Here is a 26,672-nt window from a genome sequence, read left to right on the forward strand (position 1 = left end):
ATTGAAACTTGTATTTAAAAAAAAAAAAAAAAAAAAAAAAAAAGAAAAGGGGGGAAAAAGAGGACCAGGGCCCTAACCAATCACAAAGTAATGCCACATAAAGAAGAAAAAAAGGAACCCCTGTTTGTTTAGCTGCTCTATTGAAAACCAACATGCATATCCTTTGGTCTCCTGCGTAACCTCAGCTCGTAGACAGTGAGGAATTTCTGAAGGGTGAAATTGAAGACTTCTGAAATGGTCACACTGTGGTTTTGTTCTGTGGTGGAGCAGTTGAGACCGCCCAAAGGACATTCAGGGACACAGCTGAAACGAAAAGGAAGAGGAGAGCTTCATTCGTTTCAGTGATTAAACTCAGAACAAAACTGGAATATGGATATGCTGTCTGTCTCATTTCTTTCTTTTTGTTTTTGTTTGCACATTAAAATATATTTTCAGAAGTGAAGCGCTGCCGTGCATGTACTGTTATAGAAGAACAAGGACAGAAACAAAAGTGGAGTCTCACTTTGTCAAAACTTAGACTGAACGCTGAAACACAGCTGATAGCCTGCCTAACTGATCAGATGTAGGCATGTGATTATGGCTCCACCTTGTGGTCACATTTAAAACCGCAACACAAAAAAAGAACAAGCCTGGTCATGGGCATTTAACCACATCCTGCACTAAAACAGCACATAAGATGAGGTTGTATCCCTTCACTACTTTACATTACTTCATTATTTATGACATAAGTGAAACTTGTCTCGTATTTATGATTTGCTAAGACAGTTATTTTGTGTTAATTTGTGTTAAGCGACTATAACTTCCGCCTAATTAAAACAGTTTAAAGTAAATTGGATTTTAATTTAACATTTTGTATCCTTAGAAAATTGGTTGAGAATTAAATGAGTGCACAAATCCCTCATCTCCATAAACACACATTAGGAAATAAGCCGTAGCCACCTTGTAACAATATTGAAACACAAGTCAGCGAGGTAGCGTATTAATAAAAATAAAGTCCGGTTATTACAACACCAAACGTGCTTAATTTTAGTGGGTATTGAGACCACTCACACATGCTTTGTGCAGTGTACTATAGTGGACTGAGCCAATGTGAGGTTCATGAGGGGGAGTTCAACTTTCAAAATAAATTATCTTCCAGTCTACATTTAAACTAATAGCTTTCATTGGGTTTAATAATATTTAACATGAAATAGTTATAATTTAAAGTGATAGCTTGATGATTGCAATGAGCGGTGCTATACCCCTTTAATTTCCACCCATGATTGCACTGACATGACCACATGTCAGTGCATGTCAGTGCAATGGACCCTCTCCCTCTCCAGGGAGGGAGAGGGTCCAATCAAATTTCCCCTTTAGCCACACCTCTGGATACCTTTGATATCTAAGTCCCAAACTCTTCATAAACAACCTCTGTGTTTACCTGCTCATTCATGCTGTGACAAAGGTCAGTTTTAAAAGACTGCACCAAATGATTTTTGAACATATTCTTTATTTAGTTTCAACACAACTATACGCAATCTCATCTCATCTCATTAGATAACTATTTCACTTTAATTTAACTAAACAGGAGCTGGGAGAACATATATATCCCAAAATACAGGAATGGTAACATTCACAAAACAAAGAAAAGTGAAATAAAACACCAATAGAACAGGCAATGTAACCAATTCAGATATTTTAAAGGAAAAAATGGATTTTAAGAAATCAGCATTAATAAACAGCAGTAACACAGCTCTCCCTTGATATCTGCTACCATGATACTTAATGCAAGGTGTTTATTTTGCTCACACATACTAATACAGACTATAAGCTTTCACATGTATATCTGATGTGTTTGGTTTCATAGCTCAGAGATGGTGAGTTTTTTTCTTCTTCTTCAGTCTTCTGAGCAACATCTAGTCATAATGTATTCCTGGAGTCATCTCTCTATTATTGTCCTGCTATAAATGTTTCTATGCAACCAATACCAACTGGTCACTGTTGCTATAGAAATATAGGACACTAGAGGTGCTCCATGTCTTTCAATGCTAATAAGAAGTTACAATCCTGTTAACATATGCAGCAATAGTGCAGAGAGAGTGCCAGGCTGGATATGGAATTTGGTTAGTTATGGATGGGGTGTGACTAAGTGTGTGTGTGTGTGCACTTCTGCATATCATGTAAACACTCACACAAAGAAGTACATATTGAACTCGGCATGCTTAAGGCAGTAGTAACACGTATTTTACCTCTTGTTTGCTAGAGAGTGCTAGCTGACATGTTCACATCAACACATGGGCAGTCACGATTCTTCATGAATTAATTAAAATCTATCAGTAGCTTTGATGCTTTTGAAGAAACCTCCACATCTAATATAAATGTTTCATAAACACAAAGATAGTAATCCGACTATAGGAACAGAGAGGTCACGGGCTGCCAGAAGGAACTGTGGACTCCTGGAGCAGCACAGTGACGATTTAAAAAGGAACACCACAGCCTCTTTAGGATAAGTGTTCTAGCCCTTCACAAATTCACAACACGCAGACACAAAGTGTTAGAAACCACACTCAAAATGTAGCCCCAAGACGCCACGGGGGACGATGGGTCAGAGTCAAAGGATACAAAGTGTTAACTAATAATATGTGATGTGGAAGCTCAGCCTCCAGATACAGGAACTGATTTAAGATATAGATCAAGTCATCTGTACCCTTTGATGCGCACTGCAGTTCCTGGGAAACCGGTGGACAGAAAAAATTGCAGTAAAATAACTATAAATAAGAAATTATCTTAACAGGTTTCAGGTTTGGAAAAAACATAATAAAAAGACTCTGGATTCATTCTTGATCATTTAGAAACAGCTCCCCCAAATTTAAGCTAATTGGTAATTATTACTTTGCAAACAATGACAGCAAGATTATTATATGGTAGATGTCGTTAAATAATAAGCAGTGTTGTGAAAAATCCAGTAAAACAGGAAGGTAACATTGCTCTATTTAATACCACCATGGTACTACAACCCTACGAAATGTCTATACATCTTAGCAGCACTTTGGTTAGAAGCTTGCTTGATAAACTGTCAAGCCAGTACCCTTTAATGGGACCTAAATTATATATGTACATAGTGTAATGCAGGGAAAAAGTGACACAGGACTAAATATTTGGTGGCCTACTGAACATTCATATTTACATGAGATACATTTGTCTTCCAAGGAAAATCACTCACAAAAATAAGAAAAAAGTAGCTATTTACAGAACATAACGACACACAACAGCAGTGACATTCGTTATGTTCTACAGCTGTTTTGTACAAGACAGGATTGAGAGATTCATATATTTATATACATTTTCTGACTTTCTTTAAATACAGTTTCTATTTTGTTTACTGTCAAAATACTTCCCGAAAAGAAGCAAATAATCTGCAGTTACACAATATCTTGAGCACACTGTTCTCTTGTTATTTTCAGCCAATACAAAAATGTGTAAACTTGACACAGCCTCTCTGCTATAAACTCTGTACATAGTGCTGGGTCTCTACTACACTGGTTAATTGGGCACATTTGCAATTGGGTGTTGACGTCTGTTTAGTTACTTCAGAGTTAATACACTCGGGACTGAGGAGATTAAATTTGCATTTCATCCACAGCCTAAAGACAGCATTTATGAATTTGTGTTATTATGTTATAATAGATTTGCTTAGAACCTGATAATACATCAAGAGGGACACTGCAGTTTGGCATGCCTTTGATTTTTCCTCTGTGTTGGTTTTTAATAAGTTTAATATTTAATAATGTTCTTCCTGATGAAACCTTAGAGAGATTGGTAACTGATGACTGTTTCTGAGAGTGTGTACATGAGTCCAATCAGCCGCCCCTCAGATGCTTGTCTGCAGGTCCCCATTGAGGAGAGTACTCTGGGTCTCCGTCGGGTCATTCATCATGCGAGATTTGTCCTGTCGGCTATCACTTCGATCAACCTCGTCCAGCCCTCCCACATTTTTAAGACACAGGACATTTTGGAAACTCTTCTTGAAGTTCTCTGATAAGAAGGCATAAAGGATGGGGTTAGCACAGCTGTTGGCATATCCTAGAACCACCACGAATGCAAAGGTACTTCTCAGAATCGGGGTGGTGCTGATGGTGCCCGTCACTGATGTGACGTTGAAAACGTAGAAAGGCAGCCAGCAGAAAACAAACACTGCCACCACGATGGACACCATCCGGGTGACTTTCCTCTCTGAGCGCTTCCTCTTGGAGGAGCCCACACGGATGCCCGAGGACTTCACCTTGATGATGATGCACAGGTAGCAAAGGCAGATGACCATGAGGGGCAGGAAGAAGCCTAGAATGAATGTGTAGAACATGAATGCTGTGTAGTAAGCCTCTTGAGGTTCAGGCCATACGATGGTGCAGAAGCAGCCATCATGCTTTGTAATTACACCACTGTAAATAACAATTGGCAGGTTAACCATCAGCGACACCCCCCACACTGCCAGATTGATAGTCTTGGCCATGCGTGGCTTCCTCCACTTTGTGGATTTAATGGGATGCACCACAGCCAAGTAGCGGTCAATACTCATGACCATCAGGCAGAAGATAGAAGTGAACTGGTTGAGGGAGTCGACGGTCATCACAACCCTGCATAGCACAGGCCCAAAAGGCCAGTGGACCAGGGCCAACTGGATGGCAATGAACGGCAGGCCAAGCATGAAGAGCACGTCAGCCACCGCCAAGTTGAGGATGTAGATGTTAGTAACTGTCTTCATCTTGGCGTAGCGCAGAATGACATAGATGACGAGAGCGTTTCCACACAGCCCCATAGCACAAACCAGAAAGTACATGCAGGTGATGACCACCGTGCTGGTTCTGTTGAAGCTGTGGTCTGTGTAGTTCCCGTGGGGGATGGACTCATTGTCCTGCATGAAGCTGTCGTACATGAGGTGCTCCGACAGGTTCGGAGGGGATGACGGGAAGATCCACGAGTCCATGACACCTCAGTCTCTCTGTGTCGCACTGATTATGACATCCCACCTGGACACAAGCACAAGAGAAGCTATGTTGCGGACAGATGATATGAGTGGCTATTATATGGCAGAAAACTGTCCACATGCGAGCACACGCTGTAGCAATAAGAAAATTTGTATTTTTTCCACACGTATGGCCAGCAGTTTATATAGGGAATCTAATAGTCTACACCGTGATTATCTGTATCTCTGTTGAGAACAGACCTGAATAACAGCATGTCTTAGGAGGAATATCTTCTCATACAGAAGCTTAGATGCTGCTTTCTACCTGAGGTTAGACCTTTGCGCGTTTATTCGGTCAGGCTTACTGCTACCGAGGGAAATCACTCCACACCCCCTAAAGCCATGAGCTCTCCCGGGGGAAATTCTTTCATTTCACACGCTGCAAAACGATCAGCTGTGACAAGCAACCTTGGATTGGTTGTTGACACATTTCCCCCCCACCCCCCAATTTATTAGGGGGAAAGCATGGATGTAAATTTATCTCAGCTTAAGTAATTGAATGGGGGGAATCACGGCACTGCCAATAGCCTTGTTGCAGTGAGACTGAAGTGCTTTTCACTGCCAGTACACAGGAGGCAAACGTGGTCTGACAACTTAGTTTGAAGCCAAAAAGATAATAGGTTTTATTATGCCAGTGCATCATTTTCTCCATAGCAGCAGGAAAGCTTGGACTCTGCCTGCAGTCTTGTATTTTGGTAAACAGCCGACCACATGTTACTGTTGTTCGGGTGCTTACACTGTTGTATTACCTATCACTTGGAAAAAGCACATTCCCATCGCAAAGAATAAACAAGATTAGTGATTAGTTCTATAGAGGCAGAGCACAGACACGATTAACATGGTGCCCAAAGCACTTGTGTAGATGAAAAATGAATCACCACCTAAACACTGCAGGTGTCTGGTATATTGTGGAAAAAATGCTGTGTTTGAGGTACTGTGCAAACTGAGCAACAGGTATTCTCTATCTCTCCCTATAAAAATATACAGCCAAGAGCCAGCACAGGAAGAAAGGAGTCAGGAATGCAGTTTGCTTCCAGCAAAGATGGTAAAAAGAGTATTTTGTAGCTAAAAGCCTTCAGGAACCTGTTTTTGTTTTTTTTAGCAGAAGACAAGACAATGACACAAATCTGGTTCAGAAAAGACAAACTGAAAGAGTGAGGTTAAGTCATTCATTAACAATATTAGGAAACTCTGTATACAAACAGGATAGGATATTGTTTGGTTATGTGTGTTGTGAAATTGCGCCTGTGTAAACAGTTAACAAAATTACCACAGCCCACGGAAAACGGGCGAGACATTTCTTTGGCTCAAGCACATTCAATTTCCCGTTTTTAATTCATTAATCCGTAAATCTGACTTCTCCTTTATTTTCGTACATTTTTTAACACATCCCTATCAGTTGCTCTTGGAAGTTATTATCTTACCTGTAACTGGGCTTTTTTTTTCAGCATTCACAGAACACACCGCTTCTGTGTGGGTTCAAGTGTTTTAAGTGTCCACGGCAGGTTCATCTTTAAATATTCCCCAAGTTTGTCTCATGGGCGAGATGGAAAACCACTGCGTGATGCAAAATTTCGTTTTGCATTAAATCCGTACTGTATTGTGTGTTACGCAGCAAGAGAAAAGGAGACGGATGCCCTCGTGGTGTGGCGCGCGCAGTAACTGTCTCCGGCAGGCGGTCGCGGGGATGTTTAAGCAGTGCCGGGGAGGTGCTGAAGAGACTCACCTCTGAACGAAGAGGGACCGTCTACAATGATGCAGATAGCCAATCCCACATAAGATGGAGCTGATCTGCATGAAGCATGCTATAATTTAACGACTCTGGTGGCGAACGCCCTGCGCCACTGTGGATAGGATAGTTCTGGGATGTGACAATAAAGTTGACACCAAGACTTAAAGGAGGTCAGTTCATACCAGCTTATCATCCAGTTATCATTTGACTTTAACATTTTGGTTACAGGATCGAGGCACGAGTTCTTTTTCATGAAAAAGGTTATTTACTTATTTACTAAAGTTTATTTACCCGATCTACATTTTTTTTTAATTTCAATTTTATGTAATTTCTGGGTAAAATATGTCAGAACGCATTTCCTTAAAGTCAGACTAGGATTGGCTAGGGTACGGTGGCCCCTAGAGACAAAACACGTACAAACTCCAAAACACATTTCTAGCTTGAACTGAACTTCCAAAACAGAACTACTAGATCACTTAAATTACACAATTGAAAGCATGAAAGCATATGTGTATTGCATAAATACACAAACATTCATATATATTCAAATAATTTAAAAAAAAGTTCATTTACCTGTTACTACCACACACTAAATCCAGTCGTTGGTACTTGCTGGCTTGTGTAGCCACTAGGTAACAAAAGCTCAACACTGCACCTAGCATTCTGGAGCACTTCTGTTGTGTTTTGTACGTGTTTTGGAGTTTTTACATGTTTTGGAGTTTTTACTGCTTCGGGGTTTGTACGTGTTTTGAAGTTTGTACGTTCTTTGTCTGTAGGGGCCACCGTAAATATACTTTTATTTATTCACTCCACATAAAATGTAATAAATAAATCCATAAATTAATACAAATACAAAAAAATACAAAAACCAACTATTCACATTTCAACCTTTATCTATTTAAATTTTCAGCTTTTTCCTTTTACAAATTTAAAGTGAAACAACACAAAACACTGCAAACCAAAACACAATTAAATATAAATTAAAATATGAAAACAAAAAGAACATGCATATTCTCTGTCATATGGGCCTGCATGAATAAACTTTCTGAATCCTTTATCATCCGCAACTGAAAATAGTTGTGGATGATTACTATACCTTTCTAATGTGACGTTGTTGTCCCTGGCTCTTTCTCTCTCTCCCTCCCGCTTCCTGTGCTACTGAGTGTAACTACACCCCCCCCCCCCCATCCCAGCATAAAGCACAAGGCTCGCATGCAGAGTGAAGCGGCAAAAAAGTGCGAGAGAGAGGGTGAGAGAAAAAAAAAAAAGAACAAAACCCACAGCTCGCGATAAGGAGCCGGCTCACGTTGTTCAAGTCAAAGACCCGGCTCTAAGAGCCGTTTCGTTCGCGACCGACACATCACTATTGCAGAGTGCTTCACTTCACATCTGTAATACCCAAGCGTTGGTTTTGAAGTTTTTTGATGTTCTTCAGCAGCTCTGCATGATGGGAGAGGGACAAATCCAGCATCCCAAACATCTACTCGTCAACCTGCGGGTGACAGTTCACAAGCCAATCAAATCATCCATCGCATTATGAGTGAGTCTTCTGCACAGTTAGAACACAGTATTAATGTTTCAGAAAATCATATTCTAATTGCAATTATATAGTCTATAAAAATTCAATGTTTAGTTTGTATAAAGTGGTTAAAGAGACATATATAATGATTTTTTTCCATCTTGCTGATAGTGACAGAGAAAGAGTACGGAGCCCCGCAAGGGACATGGCAAAACTTTTGCGAGATCCCGAGTTAGTTTTGCGAGATCTCGCAAAAGTTCATTGTAATTTTTTTTTCTCCCATGTCCCTTGCGGGGCTCCGTAAAAGAGAGACACACTTTTATCACTTTTATTTTTAAGCATTTTGTTTGTTAGTTGTGTTTTTAAGCACTTGTACCTTGTATCAATGGTACTGCAACCTCTGGTAAATGGTACGGTACTTGCTATAATCTGCATGGGGTCAAAAGAAGAGCAAATGATACCCTGTAAGTAACAGGCTGGCATGAAAATTTGGGGGCATTATTCAATATGATAGCATAATACTAAGGTGCCACTTTCTTTGCAAATGGATGAATGTGGGTTTTTTGCCACAAAAGCCATGACTAGTAAGCTGACAGACCTGCACTTTCTGTCCTAACACTACTTGTATTACTCATGACACATGAAACAACAACCAATCTGGAAGATGTCAGACCACATCGGGTTTAAAATTGGACTTAATCTACTGTGTCTGCCTTGTTTTTCTTTTTCGTTTAAGAAAAGAACTTAGGGAAGTGCAATGTTTGTAACATTATTTTCAGATTTAGGGTGGCCGTTAATGGCTTAAAAGCATACTTTGTTTTTACATAAATAGCAGTTCAGGGAAAATCTAGTACTGGGTGCACTTCATCGTCAATGCCTGTCTGCTAATCCTGCATTTAAAATTCGCATGAGTCCATTAAGCAGTTATTGATTGGATATTAGGCTTTCTTTTTTCTTCTTTTTGTGAAAGCCAGGAAACAAGCACATGTTGACTGTCCAGAAGAAAGACAAGGAAAAGGAAAAGGTCATGGGGGAATTTAAACTGTAATTTATTAGTAGGTACCTTGCCGTGACAAAGAATCAATGACCCATCAACTTGGTTTTGTGTACAATGCAATATAGTTAAATTAAAGTGATCTATTAACTTTTCTGTATGATTTTAACATTGATATTGTAGGTAAAGCTGTGTTGTCATTGAAACCTTGGCATTAGACAAGTGTCTTGGGATGTTATGGCAACTGAAGGAAAAAAAAAGATTTTTTCATGAGGCCTTTAGGCACTAACACTTATTACGGGTATTCCCTCTGCGAAAAATGCATGGCAGTACATAATAGCACTGAACGATGTGCAGAATGAAATCCTGACTTGGCTTTGCTGGGTAGTTCAGGTCTTTATTTGCTTTCTAATTACTGAGGCATGATGAAGTACCTCTCTGGTCCAGGCCCTGAACTGAAAACATTGATTATACATCGTACCATGGTGAATTGACAAGCAATTAGAAGCCCGAGGCAGCTGTAAAATATTTAATGAATACTACTGATGCTTTTGGCAATTATGTAATGACTGTACCACCAGTGACAAAAACTAAACAGGTGTTTTTGGAACCTGTTTATATAATAAGTTAGCAAACGTGGAGGAAATTAGGCTTCATTCAGAGACTGTTGACATATTTTGTCCTTTTTCTGTCTTTAGTGTTTTGTCACTTATAGTGCTGCAAATTGTAAAAGAAAAAAAAGGTTACTACTGGACTGTGTAAAAGTCTGGCGCCACCTCTCATTCCTATATTTTGCTAGAAAAATGGGAAATATGGGCAGAAATTTATTGCAACACCTGCAAACATACATGGAAATACAGTATATAAGCCAAAAACAGTCTAATGAATGAATTTAATGAAGCCACCTTTATTGTTCACCACAGCCTGAACTCTCTTAGACCAGTTTTCTTGTCATTTTCAGGAATAGTTCTCCTGCCTTCTTGGGAGACATTGAATGTTGGCTACCTTTTGTTGGACTCTGGGGAGGCCAGTCCACGAATGATGGTGTTCTACTGTGTGATTTTCTATCCAGATATGCTTCTGCTGCATTGGCAGTGTAAATCATTGTCCAGATTTTTTCCAGATAATATTGCTTTTTGGACCAAAATCTCAAGATATTTTTTATGATATGTTCATAATTCCATTGATTTTAGGCTTCTTGAAAAAATGAAATACATTTTGTGAGGTTTTTTTTTGATAAAGTTTCTGTGTTTACATGTTTTGGATCTTTAAGTGTTAAGTTGCTTAAAAAACAACATTCCCCTAAAAATAGTCAGATACAAGGTTTAGACTGGCAATGAATAAAAAAGACGCCAATGCCCAAAGAGATCTTTGAAAGACATTTATAACCTGCTAAAATTATTTTTAACTGATTTTAAAGCATTAAATAAAAAGGACTAAATTAATTTCTCAGACATTCATGAACAACTTTGCAACACACAACTGTGTATGGAACAAAACAAATTAGATGAGTTATTTATTTATCAAACCAAAGACTTTGTGTTTAAGGCATTATAAGTCTTTTCTGTGACTAAGGCACTCTCAGCCATACGCCTTGCCCGGTCTGTGCCAACGGCTCTATCAGTAGTCTTAACACACTGCGATTTATTTACAGAAAATGACTCTGCCTGCTGCAACAAACTAACTCCTGTGAGACACAGTTGTGGTGACTAAGGTGATTCTGAAGGATAATGATCTGCTTCATGTTGCTCCACATAGTCTATTACAACAAACTGAGCACTAAGAAATACAGACGTTACCTTGAAACACACCTGTTGGGACATTTAGAACACAGTAGTCGGATTTGAGCACCAAGGTTCACAGTTGACATTGGAAGGCTTCAATCATATTGAGTATACTTTTTCAGCTGTATCCAGAGTGGTTTCAGTGGGATCTCACTGTCCCCATCTTCATTTGTTAAAGAGTATTTAACACAGATAAGATTTGGTATTAGATGCCGTGACTGTTAATAAAAACTGAGACAAACCTCTGATTGCTATTCAGCTGAATTTTGCTGTCAGAGGTATCTTTTATTTTGCTGGCATGATGTCACCGGACTGTTCATCTTTGTAGCAGGAAGCACAGGTTGTAATCAAGCTGGGAATAAACAGTGTGGGTTGATGCGCTCCACAAAATGATGGATGATTAGGAATCATTTAAAAGTCAGCGCAAATCACTGCGCTTGACAGACGTTTTAAGTGCCAGCCATTTCCCATAATAGCTGTACCAATGACATTTGACAAAACGCGATGTAAAATCCAAATTAATTACTATGTAATTCCTCTTGTATAATTCATTTATGAATGCTTTTTGTGATTGAAATAGCTGGTTAAGTTGAAATGATCAGTTCCTGATGTGGCTGTAAATGTGCTTTTAGAGCTTTGTCAAAGGATGTTATCTGGCATGCAAACCAGTCACTGCTCTCTTTTCTGTTGATGGAACAGAGCTAAAGAACTGCTTGTTTCAGAGCTGTGTAGTGCGATTGATTATCTTTGCTGGAGACTGTTCCACTGGATTTTTAGTGCTCTCAGGTTCAGTCCAGAATTTTCTTTAATTGTTTTCTTATGAGTTACAGATAGCATACCTTTTTCCATCTTATCCATTTGCACACAAATACCAAACACAATTAAGGATGTCATTTGTGTAACATGATAAAAACTAAAAAAGAGCTAAAGCTAACGTTTGTGACTATTGTTTATTGTGCAGGGTAATCTTCTCCATAGTCACATTGTTCAGTCAACACCATGTGAGACTGTCAATACCCAATATCAATGATCTGGAAGGAGGGCTGTTGCTACAGTGTTTCCCTTCGGTCGATTGCTTTGGAGCATGGCAGCTGTGATGGTACTAGCAGGGGACTTTGTACCACTGTCACCACATTCATGTGGCCTTACTTTCACATGTTTGATGTAAGTGTCCTTCCATCTTTGGCTCTAGAGTGATAAATACAGAAGGTTTTATTGCACTCACTGTCACCGTCATTAATTCAAGTAATGTTTTCTACATCTGTCTCTCTTCCTTTTCACACCTTGCCCTCCTTAGATAAGGAGTAGACCCTATTTCACTGACACACACACAAGGAGAAAGACACGGGAAAGGAGCCAGCTCACAACCTTTAGAAGTACAGTGGTACATCGTGCTGATATGGGACCAGGCCCCCTTTTACTTTCAGAACTGCTTTAATTCTTCATGGCATATATTCAACAAGAGGCTGTAAACATGGAGCCATGTTTTCAAGTTGTTTACAGCTAAAATCTGACCCTATCATCTGAATGTCGAAGCAGAAACTGAGACAATGTTTTTCTAACCTTCTTTATTCACTGTGACTGTGTGAAATGTAAACTTACTTTTAAAAAAAAGATGTTTAAAGTTCAACAAACACAGAATGCTGGAAAGCAGAACCAGAGCCATGACACTGAAATGCGTTAGCAATGCATTTTAAACAAGAAAAGATTGTCTGTAAACTCCAGAGATGCTTGTGTGGGAAGTAAATCATCAGTTTCTGAAATACTCATACTAGCCCAACAAAGATTGAAAAATTCAGAGTCATTTAAATTTTCTTTGAATTCTGATGCTTGTTTTAAACGTAACAGTTTGTTTTGACCATGCCTACATGGCTAAATGCAGTAATTTGCTGCCATGGGCAGTTGACCCAAACACCTAATGAAGTTAGCGTTCCAAAATAAAGGCTGGATTCTTTATAGAGCACTGAAAGCTTGCTTAAAGACACATTTTCTTTTCATGTTCTGAGTATTTTCTGTTCCTCTCGAAGGTCCTTGGAATTGTTTTCTTCCACTTTTCAAACCAGTCTTCAGACAGAATTGTATGCCCTTCACAGCTGTAACTTTGTGACTCATATTCTCTTTCAAGTGTTGCCTGGTTGTGTGCTTACATGTTTGGGAAGCAGAAGAAACTTGCTGTGAGTTAAACGATAAAATGAAAACTAGAGGAAATATATTTTGAAATGATCAAATATAATTTTTAACTTCAGCAGGTAGTTATAGAGTCAAGCATTACACTTTTGTGGGCTTTATTTTAAACACAGAGGCGTTTAATGAATCTCTTGAGCCTTCCATCCACAAAAAGCCAGTTAACAGTTTTCAATCAATCTTGCAATCTTCTAATAAACCTTTTTTTTTTCGACACACTTTTCTGCTTCACAGCTGTGTGTGAGAGTAAAAGCTGAGAGATGGAGCACCTGGTGGTCGTGTGGTACTTTCTAATCTTATGAAACCAATTGGTTTTCACTCTACTTTTCAGAGCCCAGAGATGAGAGATAAAATAGCTCATGGAGGGAGACAGGTGTTGGATAAGATTTCTCAGGTAAGCTCTGTCTGAATAAGCTGTCAGTGCTGCTTTTGTTGCATTTCTGTGGCGCGCTGCTCAGTGTCTGACTTTCCCACTTTAAAATTATAATCGTAGCATCAGTGCTGCTTATTGCAGATAAACAGTGCCTCTTGATTTAAAATGTAGCTTTGATTTTTATTTCAGGTGTCATTTTCTGCCTGATTCCTGGGGCATTATGTGGTGTGCAAAGCTTCTATTAAGGGTTGAAAATTTCTGCTGTAACTGTGCTGTCCCATTTTTTGACATCTAAAGTAAAGTCTTTAACCCTTTAAATCCCAAACCATGAAATAATTGCCAGAAATGTCTAATTTATCTGGATATATTAGCTCATTTGTATCAACATTTTGTAATTCCAGCATTTTTTTTTTTTTTAATAAATTGCTTAAAAATGTATTCTTCAATTTCACCTCGGTTTTTTTGGAGTGAAAAAAAAAATAACACTGATTATGTAGATGTCTCAAAAACTCTCAAAAACGGACTTTAAAGGGTTTAAAAGTTCAGTCTGTTACTGGTTTGCTTTTGTTTTGCCTGTTCTTTCTCTAGTAAGTGTTGTGTAGCGTGCCATATTGATGATGGTGTGAAATGAAGTCATATAATTCCAAATACATTTTCTTCTTGTAATTATCTTGGGATTGTAACAGTAATTTCATGACTAAAACAACAGCTGCCATTATGTTATTTTCTTCTCAGATACATGACAGTTTAGGAGATGAGAACTAAATATTAATGAGTAAATACCAGATCGCTAATGTTGAAAACTGCTTGATATTTCAGGCCAACTTTATGAAAGAAATACATCTTAATCTCACATACAAACAACAGATAAATTGACAATTAGCTTTTACAACACTGTTCGCAATTTTCCCTAGTTTTATTAGAGAATCATTAGGTGCTCTATGGGATTGAGAGCTGGCGACTGTGGAGGCCATTTGAGTACAGTGAACTTACTCTCACATACAACATGTCGTGAGTTCGGAGATGCTCTTCTGCATACCCTGGTTGTAACAAGTGATTATTTGACTTACTGTTGCCTTCCTTTTAGCAAGAACTACTCTGATCTCTTGCATCAACAAGGCATTTTCACCCAGAGAATTACTGCTCGCGAGAAATTTTCTCTTTTTAAGACCATAATTTGTAAAACTCTAGAGATGGTTGTGTGGGAAAATCCCAGTAGATCAGCAGTTTCTGAAATGTTCAAACCAATGAGCTCCAACGAACAATTTAAATCACTTTTCTTTTCAATCCAACTTCTTCTTTTCAATTCAATCCTTTTCACAGAGCAGTTGGATAAATGTACACACAAATAAGATACAGCAACAAGTGACTGTATTAAAACTACTGACTCATAGAGCTTATATATATTTTGTTGAAGACAAGGGGAGCCTTCGCTTGAGATTGTGGGTTAGTTTTTCTTTTTTTGGACATGTGCATAATTGAGTGTGTTTTGATGAGTACTATCATCAGTGGGGGCTGTCTTGCACTTAATGTATTAGCTTTCAGCCTGGGGAAGGCCTAGGGTATCTGGCTGCAGCTCTGTTCTTCAGAGGAAGCGTAAACAGAATGCACAGCCATCTGCATATTACAGACTTCTTATCAACTGACCACAGAAACACCTGCTAGCATTTGGAGTTCTTTTACATAAATAATGTGTAAAAAACTAAACTTTTTTTCACACCACTCTTTGGGAGTTTGATTATTTCAACATGATCTGAAAACATTAAAAACACTGATGGTTAAAATAAAGTCCTATGCAGTGCAGTATTTAGCTGGGATACTCTTGGATTTGACATTTAAATTTCCGATTTCCCAAGGTTCTGGAGGGAGAGTGGAGAGGCATAGAATACAGGATTTGAAGTCCAGGGGTATAGTTTCTGCAGTCTGTAATGATTTGAGGTGCCATGTTATCTGCTGGTGCAACCCCATATCACAGCAAAGTGTGTAATAGACACAACAGTCCACTTTTTCCAGTTGACTCTTTGCCTCTCCAGGCAACATCATTTGTTTTTCATGCATTATATATGGAAAAAAGCTATAGAGACCATGTGTTTGAGTGTCGGTTAGTTGAGGTTGGACGTAAACTTTGGAGATTGCTGATGGCATGAGAGATCCTCCAAGCATTTTGAGGCACATGGCTGGTTGGATCTGTGTGTGAATGTGCTCCTGAGCCTCCTCAGCTTGGCAAAGGATAAGAGGGGTTGTTCATGAGTGCTTTCAGATTTCCTTTCATCCCTTTCTCTGTCACTGCCTACATACTGCCCAGTTCCATCCATGTCACAGAGCTGGCCTTCGTCATAAGCGTATTGACATCATAAGGCCCAAGGCCACCTCCCCAGCAAACCATAGAAAATACAACACTGACCACTGCAGATTGGAAAAACAACCACAGCAGACTGTGCATGTCTACATCAACTGGACATGGATAGTAGTTAATGTGGCCCAGTAGTCTCAGTTTTGCTCCAAGCTAGGTAGGCCAATCTTAAAGCATATCTTGCTTTATTGTACTATGAAATGCTAATTGATTATTTATAAAATATCAATAACCACCATTGCTCTTGTGCAGCTTCCCAAAGTCCCAGCATCCCAGTGCATGATGTGGATGACACTGTGCATCGGTTGAATGGTAATTGGTTGACAAGGGAAGGGAAGGACTTGTCTCTTCTCCTCAGCTGGCTGATGGACCAGCAACAGCACGAGCAAGAGTTACCCACAGACTGTCTCGATCTGACAAAAAACGTTCTCTGCAGGTAGACTGTGTCTGTATTTGCCTCATGGACTGCCAACTGACTGCCCACATGCTGCGTATGTGCTGCCCACGCGCTACTATCACTGAACCATAATTTCCTCATGAAATACGACCTGCTGGCTGTTCAAAAGAATGCAAGTTTAAGGCATTTCTGCATTGGCTTCACTTTTCTGATATTATATACAGAATTTGTACTATTCTGGTTTTCTATGAGGTGCAGTGTAAGTGAATCTTTCACTAGAGAGCAGGCAGGGTGCAGACTGTTTAACAATGCAGTGCAGTCTAACTGCTTTCTCTGTCTGGTATAGTTGGAAAAAGTTACAGTGACTGTGCGAACGCATCTTGACATTGTTGTTTAATTGCACTGTCAAGAACTGGTAAATGGGCTCCATCTCCACTCATGAGCAGTGCACTGGGTTGCTATGTATTGGCCTGTGACTGTGGAATTAATCATGTCACATGTGCAGAGCACTGATGGGATAATTTGAACAATGATGAAAACTCCAGTGGTAAATAGTATGGCCTCAATCCAGTGCTGAGCATATTGAGTAAACAAAGCTGTTAAGCCCTTCTTACTGCTTTTACTGCTGTTTTTCTGCAGTCACCAGAATTAGTGAGAAACTAGCTGTTCCACTGGATAGTCTGAAATTTCCCTCTTTAGCCATGTCTCTGTCAGATCTATGTTAAGTATATGTTACAAAAAACTTGTTACATAGATTATATGTAACATATATTGTAGCATCTTTGGACATGTATCTATTATTATATCATTTCCATATGTTCCATAATAATCTTCTAGTGATTTCTTTGCCATCGATATAGAAGGCTAAGGGTTGCAAGCTTCATCATGTGAAAACACAAAGCGATATCAGCAGATAACGGAGCTTTTCTGGAATAATGGAAGGTTTCTTATTAAAGGTTATGTTTATATGTTTTGATTTGACAAATAGAGGTATTCAATATATTTAATCATGCTGAAAGAAACAACAAACTTTGTGCAGCATAAGTGGCACGTACAGATGGGAATAGATGTATGTTTCTACGGAGAGGTGTATTTCATTCACAGCTATGATTTTTTACTATTTTTGTAGTATTAACCCTTTAAGACCTACCATAGAACCAAGTCCGCCAGAGCTTATCTTTATATTTTTACATGCTAAAGTGCAATTTCTGGGAGCATTTCAAGTTGCTATACATCAATACAACCATTATAGCCCAAATTCTAGTAGTATGTATGCATTAAGTGCATAGTAACTACATAAATTGCAGAAAGGTGTATATACTACAAAAAATTTGAAAATTGTTTTTGTTTTTTACATATATTTCTAGAGAAATATATGTAAAAGAGAAATTTAAGAGGTTTATCCCTCAAAACTGCAAATACAAAAAGGTTGCACAAAATAATTTCTGAGTGTCTTCATAGTTTTAATTTTGAAATACACCAATTTTTATATCCTGCAGGAAAAACTAAAATAAATGTTATATTGCAAATTTGTAAAAAAAACAAAACAAAACAGCATGTGCATCAAAATAAACTATTTCCAGCTGTGCAACTTGAGTTCTAAGAATCCCAGAAACTATATAGAAAAGCATAAAGTCAAACATGACTTTTAAAAACACCAATGAAGGCTTATAAAGCCCTGAAGGTAAAAAACTACATTTTCCACAAAAATGACGTCACTTCCGGTTTAGGTTGGTAATGGCGGATATGCAATAGTTCATGCTGACGTCAACCTAGGAAGTGTTACGAACAGCTGATCGGATCGGCAAAGCCTGTTTCTGGAATATTATGTTTTTGTTGCTGCAAGTGCTTTTTATGCAATTTTTGCAAAGCTATATGTGGAAGGAAACTGTGACCTAGGGCAAGCTGATGGGATAAGATGTAGGTACAACTCCTGTTTCATGTGCAAAAAAAATTATTGCGTGAGCTTGCATGGTTGTAGTTCTAGTTACGCAAAATGGAGCGTGCTGGCTCTGACCTGTCTTAAAGGGTAAAAAGGCATTTTATTTAGACTGGACAAATCCTTGGGGGTATCCCTCATTTATAATATAAGGATTTATTTGAATTATTAACAAACATTTAAAAATAGACAAGATGAATCAAATCAGATACAAAACACAACAAAACAGAATATTCAAATAGAAATAAAGAAATAGAAATACAAGCTTCAGTTATGAGAAGCAAATTAATGTAAAAATAGTTAAATGGCTTGTAATCAACAATTTAAACTTAAAGTTAATTGATAAGTCATGCTAAGAGTGTATTGGCACTGGGCTATCTAAAATGAAATAAAGCATCAAGTGTAGATAAATACCCTTTTACAAGTCTAATGTTGCCAGAAATTTACAATAAGTTACTGAAAAATAAAAAAAGAAAAGAAATTCTAAATAGGGAGATTGTGTCTGAATAAATCCACCACTTTACATACAGGCCGCCACCACACTTTTACTACAAAGCGGAGCTATGGTCTTAGAAAAGTAGCTTCAGGAGATGCTCTATTCTCATTGGGGTACATCACCATGGTAACGTAAGGTGCAGACCTAACCTGCTCTTAAACAGGTTAAATGATCGATGTGTATTAAATCACACCTTACTAACCAGTCAGTTCTGCAAGTGGAGCATGATGCTCATCTTTTCCTAAGCAGTAGAGGTTCCTGTTGCATGACGCTGCAAAAAATGAGTTAGTGTGGTTCAGGTCATAAAATGCATAAAGAAACAGGTTCCCAGTAAAACACAAGCTAGTGGGTCATAAGAGGCAGCAGTTTAACCCTTCATACTGTACCATCTAGAGCTGGGCGATATGAGATTTTTTCATATCACGATATGTTTTTTTCATTTCAGGCGATAACGATATCTATCACGATATAAGCCAAATAACTATATTTGTAAGATTTAAATGTGCCGTTGCTCACAAGTAAAATGTGAAATAATCAGCAGCTTGTTTTTATTTAAATATTTATTTCCCATAATAAGTTCAACAGGGTAGATGTACTTAAGGAACATGAGACTTTTTCAGATAAATAAAGGCAAATATTGCAAACTACACAAAAGGCAGCCGCTAAAGCGTTTAAGTTTCAAAATAGGACAAACGAAACAGACTAAATTGTCAATTCCACTTAGAAACAAAATATTAATTCTAAAAATAAATCTTAGTTTGTTTTACAGAAGAACAGACAAAACTGACTAACTTTTGTCAATATCAAATAAACTGAGAACTAAAAGGAAATTCTCAATCTCTCCTTGTTGTATAGCTTAGCTTTTCAAACAGTTTTAACAGTTACTTTAGTCTGACAAAAGCCGAATGACGAATTAGCGCTTCCAGTCAGAGACTGAGGCTACGTCCACACGTACACGGGTATTTTTGAAAACGGAGATTTTCCATTTTCGTTTTAAAAAATAATCCCGTCCACACATAAAGGCAGAAATGAAGGAAAACGCTGCTATGAACATGCCAAAGCAGCAGGTGGCGCTAGATTCCTAACCGTGCAGAAATGTTGGCCAATCAGAAGTCTAGAAGCCTCGGTGGGAAAAAGTAAACAAAGCTGGGGCATAGAAGCAGAACCGAGTCGTAAGTGTGGACGGACAGTAACTGTGTGTATATGTAAGCATTTAAACACTGCAGAGAGTAGAATTAACAGTATTGTAGAAATTCATTTCACCGAAACAATAACGTGGCGCACAGTGTGACGCATGCACCAGTTTATTGTATTTCCAGACTTGCTTTCGGCACAATTTACAGTGCACGCTACTCTATTTTTGTCAGACTTGAAATAGCCGAAATACCTTCACACTACGGAACTTCTATGGCTCTTCCGTTTGACAATCTCTCCGGCATTGGAACCATCATCTGTTTTCTCTTCGGTCACGCTCGGTTGATTTTTCTAGTCGGCACACTCATTTCCTCCATTACGCGCTGGCTCCATTACCCGCTGGCTGCTTCCCAAACAAACACACGTGCGGCTTGGCACTTGTGCTGTACGTAACAAGTCACGCGACGTGACGCTGCGGCCGTGACGCTGCGGCTCTGCGCTACTTAATTTGGATTGGCTGACCTTTTTTTTTTTTTTTTTTGAGGACAAGAGCGGCGAGGTCTATCGCGATAGCTTAATTTCTCTATCGAGTAAAAGTTATATCGCGATACATATCGTTATCGTTCTATCGCCCAGCTCTAGTACCATCATGACAGTTATGGAATATAGAAACCTTTCGGCAGTGTTAGGAATTTCTTCCAAGCCACACAAAGTGTAGAGAAGTAGAGAACGATTTTAAAACCTACTGAATCAAAATCTCTCTGCAGTTCTTCAACTGCTGTGTCCCCATGGTGCAGTCATAAAAACAGCTGGAGGAGACATAATGAAACCAGGGCTTCCACTGCCACTACTAAACTAGATTTTCTTTTTCACTGAATCCCCCAACATTTCATATTGAACGTTTTCCTTTCATTCATTCCATTCAGTTTTTCAAAGAGTTGTTTCAAGGTCACATTTTATCAGTGCACTATTCGTGTTACATAACGAATAGTCTTAGGTGGTTTGTTAGATGTAGAACGTGGCAGCAGTCACATTGTCAGATGGTCATAATGATTCTTTGGTACCATCCATTTCCGATCCATTAAACGTGTGAGAAACGCACATAAAAGCCCAACAGATCATGTTAAAAGGAAGGTAGTGGAGAGAGAGTTGATCACCACGACATAAGGCTTGTTTGGACATCCAATTTAATAAGGTGGGTGAAAAGTAACCTGCTTCATGACGTTCTCTCTCCATCTCTGTCTGTCTGAGATGACTCAGTCTTGGCTTACAGTCTGCAGCCTGTTGCCCTGCAGGGATTACATCGAGTGCCATGAATGTGCATGTCAGTCCTGTTTAAATGAAACAGCTTTGGATCTTTTAAACACATTGGTAAATCCTCTCATTTTGGGATGAAAATGTATATTTTCTGCATCAAATCCTGGTTGTGTTTCTGTGTGTCAGTGTTTTTTTTTTAGCAAGCCATCAGTATATAATAGTGGTCACCTTTTTCTCTTGTGGAGATATGGATTTTATGAAAGATTATGGATGCTCCAAAAGACATTTGATAGTAATTTTGCTGGGAGCACATACCATATTTTGATTGTGTGAGAGAGGCTTAGGAAAAAGTTACACCACATATTGTTTGTCTGACACTTTCAGGCACTTATGCTACTAGTAGGTTGTTTTGGTTTATTTTATTTTGCTTTATTCAAGCTTGCCAAAGCTGTTCTTGCTCCACAAAAGCAGAACGAAATCCACAAGATTAGATTCTCTCTAAAAGAAAAAAAATCTTTTTGTGTTTTTTTCCTTTCTTTTTTTTCCAGCATCATTGATTTTTCAGAAGAAAGAGATCTGGAATACCGGTGTTGTGTATGTAATAATCACAGTACTGGTACAATGCTGCAGCCTAGCACAAATTCAGTATCAGTAAAGAGGAAGTTAATCACCCCTAACAGATTGAATGCTTTTATTTATTTACTCACACGTTTATTCAAAAGTGTTCTACCAGTAGAAGAGGTAATCATTTGTTTATGTGGATAGGCCCCAGTGTTTCTCATGGATTGATGTTCGAAATCTGTAGCAGTGAGTCCTGCTTAATGTTTGTTCAGAAACCCATAACACAAAACACACAGGCTAGGGACAGATGGCTGTGTAAGGAAAAAAAATACAAGTGGCAAACCGAGACAGGGAGCAGCACAAAGTGAGAACGCTGCTTTCCTGTGGCAGCAGCAGAGTGTTGCTAAAGACAACCAGAGACGCAGTGACAGAGATGGAGAGCTTAGCCGCCTCCGGCTGCAGAAACAAACCATGTTTCAATAAAGCATTGCCTGCCTCTTAATGAATGTTTAATATTGAACAAACCATGAGTGTTGTTGTTATTGGAACCCGCCACTGGTTTTGGGCTGTGTAACTGAGGAGGAGATTTATAAATGGTTTAGTAATGAAATAATAACAAGCTGGAATTATATTAAAGCACAACAGATGGCAAATAGTACACTGTTTGCCACTGTAGCTAACAGGGTTTAATATTCAGTTTATAGTGCTGTTTCTTTTCATATGAAATTATATTTTCGGCTGCTCTCTTATTTATGAGGCTCATCAGCACGGGTAGCTGTGCATGTTTGATTTGTCAGATTTTTACGCCCTTCCTGACCCAACCCCAAAGGGATTTATGTCTCCTCCTGGAACCAATGAGGACCAAACCAAGGATTTTTTCCCCCCTTTTGCTTGTTAGGCAATAGTGTGAACAAGTACACTGCAGCGCCACAGAACAGATAAATAAGAATAGCTTCATATTGTATGCAACTAACAGCTTTATGAATGTGAGCGAATAGTGACGAATCAACACGGGAAACTGGGGATGTATATTACAACAGCTTGCACTTCTGAAAGCAATCCTCGAGAGAATAGTCTGCCCACTCTTTTCACACCAAATGCTACACAGTACGAATGTCTTCAAGTCACATTACCCGAGTAAGAGTAAAAATCGAGCGCTCTGTGTTTGTGTTCACACCGCCGTAGGTGTCAGGTTGGTGGTCTGACCTGCCTCTGTTGAGGGGAGCTGAATGTGAAAGGATACGTCTTAACGAGCGTAAATTAAGAGAAGAAAACAACAGGCGTGTCTCTTTAGGCCTGCCGCGGTGCTGAAGGTGTTGGTACATTGTGTGCTGATGTCTGTCGGGAGTGCCTGTGACATGCTCGCACACACTTAAGTACACTTATTCAGCTTAAAGACAAGAACATGGCATTCTTGGTCATTGTTCTTCTTCTATGGCATGGTAGAGCGTGATAAATATGATATCTTTGAGTTCTTTGTCCTTTTAAACGGTTGTTCTTTCTTTATAAAGCCAAGACAATCTGCAGTAGAAGCTCACTGAAGTCCTGTGTTTCATCCTAATATGTTTTTCTGGATTACAGTTGGGGTCACTTTAACTTGTTTCTCTGTGTTTCCATATCCTGGATTTAATCTCTTGTATGATTGCTCAACTCTAATTATATATGGATTACAGTAAACCTGAGCAACAATATCAGCTCAGATGGACTGTTCCTGATTTATGATGAATAGGCAGGAGATTCATATCAAAGTGGGCACTCAAAAAAAAAAAAATAGAATTTCTGCAGTGCTGTTGCATGCAACCATTTATATCTTTGTTTCTTTGCATTTAATCTTTTTCAAGCTCACCACTCGTTCTCAAACTAATCCTCATTTGAGTATCAGAGATGTTATGTGACAGTAAGGAATACTTTAGTGCATAGCTGTAGGGCTATGATGCTCTTCAGTTTTGATCAGACCCTCACAAACGTATTTTGTTGGAACACTGCGTGCACACTCCAAGTCTGTTTTCTGTATTTAAAAGAGGGTTGAACTGGAGTACTCATTGGAATAACCATCCTGCCGTGAGCCACCTAATCATAGCAGTTGTGATTTAGGACTTAGTGTACCACGCTCAAAAGCACATCTCAACCCAGCCTTGTCATTTTTCCAAATTAAATTGTAGAAATGATGAACCTGAAGATTAAAGGATCAAAGCAGTCGTGAAACCGCTCATCTGAAGATTGAATCTTATTTAATTGAGACGTTTATAGCTGCGACACTGAGATGAGTGACTGGTGACTGCTGCCGAGACGAAGCCATATGGCTCTGCAAACAAAAATACAACTGACAAAATCACAAGGATTTGTCTCGCAGCAGAGAAAACCTAGAGTGCATACTGTTTGCAGCACATAGTGCTCACAGCGAGACAGTTAGAGGGAGAATGTATATTGGAAGTCTGAAGGGTTGTAGATGTCACAGCAGGGATAGGTTCATCCCCCACTGTTGGAATTGGAAGGTGCGATTGAAATTGCTTGATTGCCCAGGGAGCTGTGGTGGTGAAGGCTTTCAGTGTTCAATGAGCAATTGTTGCTTGAGTTGGGAGTTTTGAAGGACTTTGTTAAAGGCTTACAGGGAAGACGGCTAGCATGTTGAGATGAGTGGTTTGTGAGACTGAGAGCTGTGACACGAAACAACATGAGATGTATTAACGTCGCTTCTTTTTGTGTCTGGTAATTCTGTTTTCACTTGGGAGATATTTTATCTTTTGTACTCAGTATAATTTTATTTTTCAAATTTTATTTTGTAGTGATTTTGTTACATTTGCAACCGGCATTTATACCGATTTAGGGACAATTTTGGGCTAAAGCAGTCAGTGTGGTTTGAAACCATACCTCCCCCAAACTTCCCCAAAACAGGACAACATAATGCCACCCAGGTGACCCTACTTACTTGCTCAAATATTATGTGTCTCTTTGCAAGGCATCGTTAAGACTGCAGTCACTGAAGACAGTAGTTGCATGGGCATAAAGCTGTGCTGTTGGCATAATGAATTGTTAATGAAATTTCCTCAGCTCTTTCTTCATCAAGGTCAGAAGTGTAACCAAATATATCCAGGAGTACTGCTGGCTCTACTATCTTCAATGGATACTTTAAAAATGCTGTCTATTTGACTCCAGCTACAACTCCTTTTCCATTAGGGGTGGGAGATATAGTCTCATAATGCAGACACCCTCTACAGAAAAGGGCAGAGCAGGCTGTATTTGCTGCGGAGACTCAGATCTTTCGGAGTGAGGGGCCCACTCCTGAACACCTTCTATTACTCTGTGGTGGCTTCAGCCATGTCTGCCTCGGTGGCAGCATCTCTGCTGGGGACAGGAAGAGACTGAACAGGCTTATCCAGCTCTGTTCTAGGATGCCCTCTGGACCCAGTGGAGGTGGTGAGAGACAGGAGAACGGTGGCTGTCATCCCTGTTGGACAACATTTTCCACCCCATGCGGGAGACTCTGACAGCACTGAGCTATCATTTGCGTTTTGTGTTAACGCAAATGATACAATATGACACAGCCCTAGTCGACATACAGACTGCACGAGAAAAAAAGTCTGCTTAATAATGCAGGACGGGCATCAGTTTTGTAAACCATGAGGCTCTCAGAAAGAGAGTTCTGTTTATTTGCTTTGTTCGATTAGGTTTGGGCAAAGCTACTTGCTCAGGCTTACAATACAATGATGGTTTGGGTTATATAAAACACGCGTTCACAATGTTAAGTCTCCACTTTTAAAAAAAAAGTGCACTGAGGGCTAAAGAGTGCATTAAAATGGAACACAGAGGGATCTTGAACAGATGTCCCTATGTGAAAGGCTTAGGGTGAGACCAGTAAGTCTCCCTATCATACATCCATGTATTAACCTTCTTCTATTGGCTACTCCCTTTAGGAATCACCACAGTGGATAATCTCCCTCCATCTCATCTTATCACTCACATATGAAAATCTCATTTTTGATGATTTTCATATTTGATTTGGAAACAATTTAATGCCGAATGTCCTTTCTGAACCAACCCGACCCAGGTATTCGGTCTAGAGACCAGCACGCCACAGGTTGTTTTTTGATCTAAATGAGGTTTTTCAGCTTTTAATATTATTATTATTTTAAATACATTAAAATTGCATAAGAATATCTTTCCGTTATAACTTGGCTTAAGTTATATATTTTTCCATGTTATGAAATATTTACTACTGCTTTATAGGTTAGTTATAAGCCTTTGATGAATCTCACTCAAATAGCAAGGTTGTAGAAATCAGATATTGGTGACTTAATAATATGTTTAACACAGATGCCATTTATAATATATCACTAATAGATAAATTAATAATAAATTACACAAATTCACAGCTAAACAATTGGCGTGGAAAAAAATACCTACCTAAGCTATATGTCAGTATAAAAAATACGTGCACTGCACCACCATTACCACTTAACAGTGTATAAAGCATCAAGCTACAGATATTATAGGTAAATGATGCCCACAGAGGACATTTGCACTATTGCACCTTGAAGACCTCCCTCGTGTTTTTTGGAGGGGTTTGATTTCTCATCACATTTACGCCTGTGAAAGCTCGCTTTATATGACCTTGCATCATTACTGACCCCAATTTCCTTTCAAAAGCAATAGCAGCAACTCCATACGTTTATTCTCCATCAGCAATCATGCTGACCCTCGATTGCAGCATTAATTAAGAGTCAGAACACTTGAGTTTTTACATTAATCCATTGACCTGCACAGATGGGGCTGAAAGGAAAAGAGGCACGCTTCCACCTCTCAGTGGAAAACAAAAACAGCATGTGTCTTAGATCGGCATGAATTTGAGTGCAAAAAAGATACTTGCTAAGAATTATGAATATCAATAAGCAAGTGACACTTTTACAAAAATAGCTTTTCCACCTTAAGCAAATATTAGTTTTAAAA

At 38.9% G+C, this 26,672-nt stretch overlaps 1 protein-coding gene and 1 long non-coding RNA gene across 3 annotated transcripts in view; one reads left to right on the plus strand and one right to left on the minus strand.

Moving 5' to 3' along the window:
• Positions 1-1,476: 1,476 nt before the first annotated feature.
• LOC147332634 (somatostatin receptor type 2-like) lies at positions 1,477-6,810 on the minus strand. Its single transcript, XM_086289304.1, has 2 exons — positions 6,427-6,810; positions 1,477-5,006 (listed from the first exon to the last, which is right to left on the minus strand). The coding sequence occupies exon 2, from the start codon at positions 4,961-4,963 to the stop codon at positions 3,851-3,853; it is 1,113 nt and encodes a 370-aa protein (XP_086145430.1). The 5' UTR covers positions 4,964-5,006; positions 6,427-6,810; the 3' UTR covers positions 1,477-3,850.
• LOC147332635 (uncharacterized) overlaps positions 6,345-26,672 on the plus strand; it is a 116,656-nt gene continuing 96,328 nt past the window's right edge. Inside the window, exons 1-2 of one of the 2 annotated variants that reach the window (XR_015128832.1) lie at positions 6,345-6,904; positions 13,547-13,609. This is a non-coding gene — a long non-coding RNA (uncharacterized LOC147332635). Of the gene's footprint in view, positions 6,905-8,239; positions 8,275-13,546; positions 13,610-26,672 lie in introns of those variants that run through there. The other variant, XR_015128833.1, reaches the window with a different exon arrangement.

Source organism: Aulonocara sp. 'chitande type north' Nkhata Bay, linkage group LG4 (assembly GCF_057382095.1).
Source record: "Aulonocara sp. 'chitande type north' Nkhata Bay isolate Kocher_YH1m ecotype deep benthic linkage group LG4, A_spYH_male_GT1.1, whole genome shotgun sequence".
Lineage (NCBI taxonomy): Eukaryota > Metazoa > Chordata > Actinopteri > Cichliformes > Cichlidae > Aulonocara > Aulonocara sp. 'chitande type north' Nkhata Bay.

Coding starts and splice junctions, on each gene's coding strand:
- LOC147332634 (XM_086289304.1), bottom strand. CDS start 4,963: ATGGACTCGTGGATCTTCCCGTCATCCCCTCCGAACCTGTCGGAGCAC.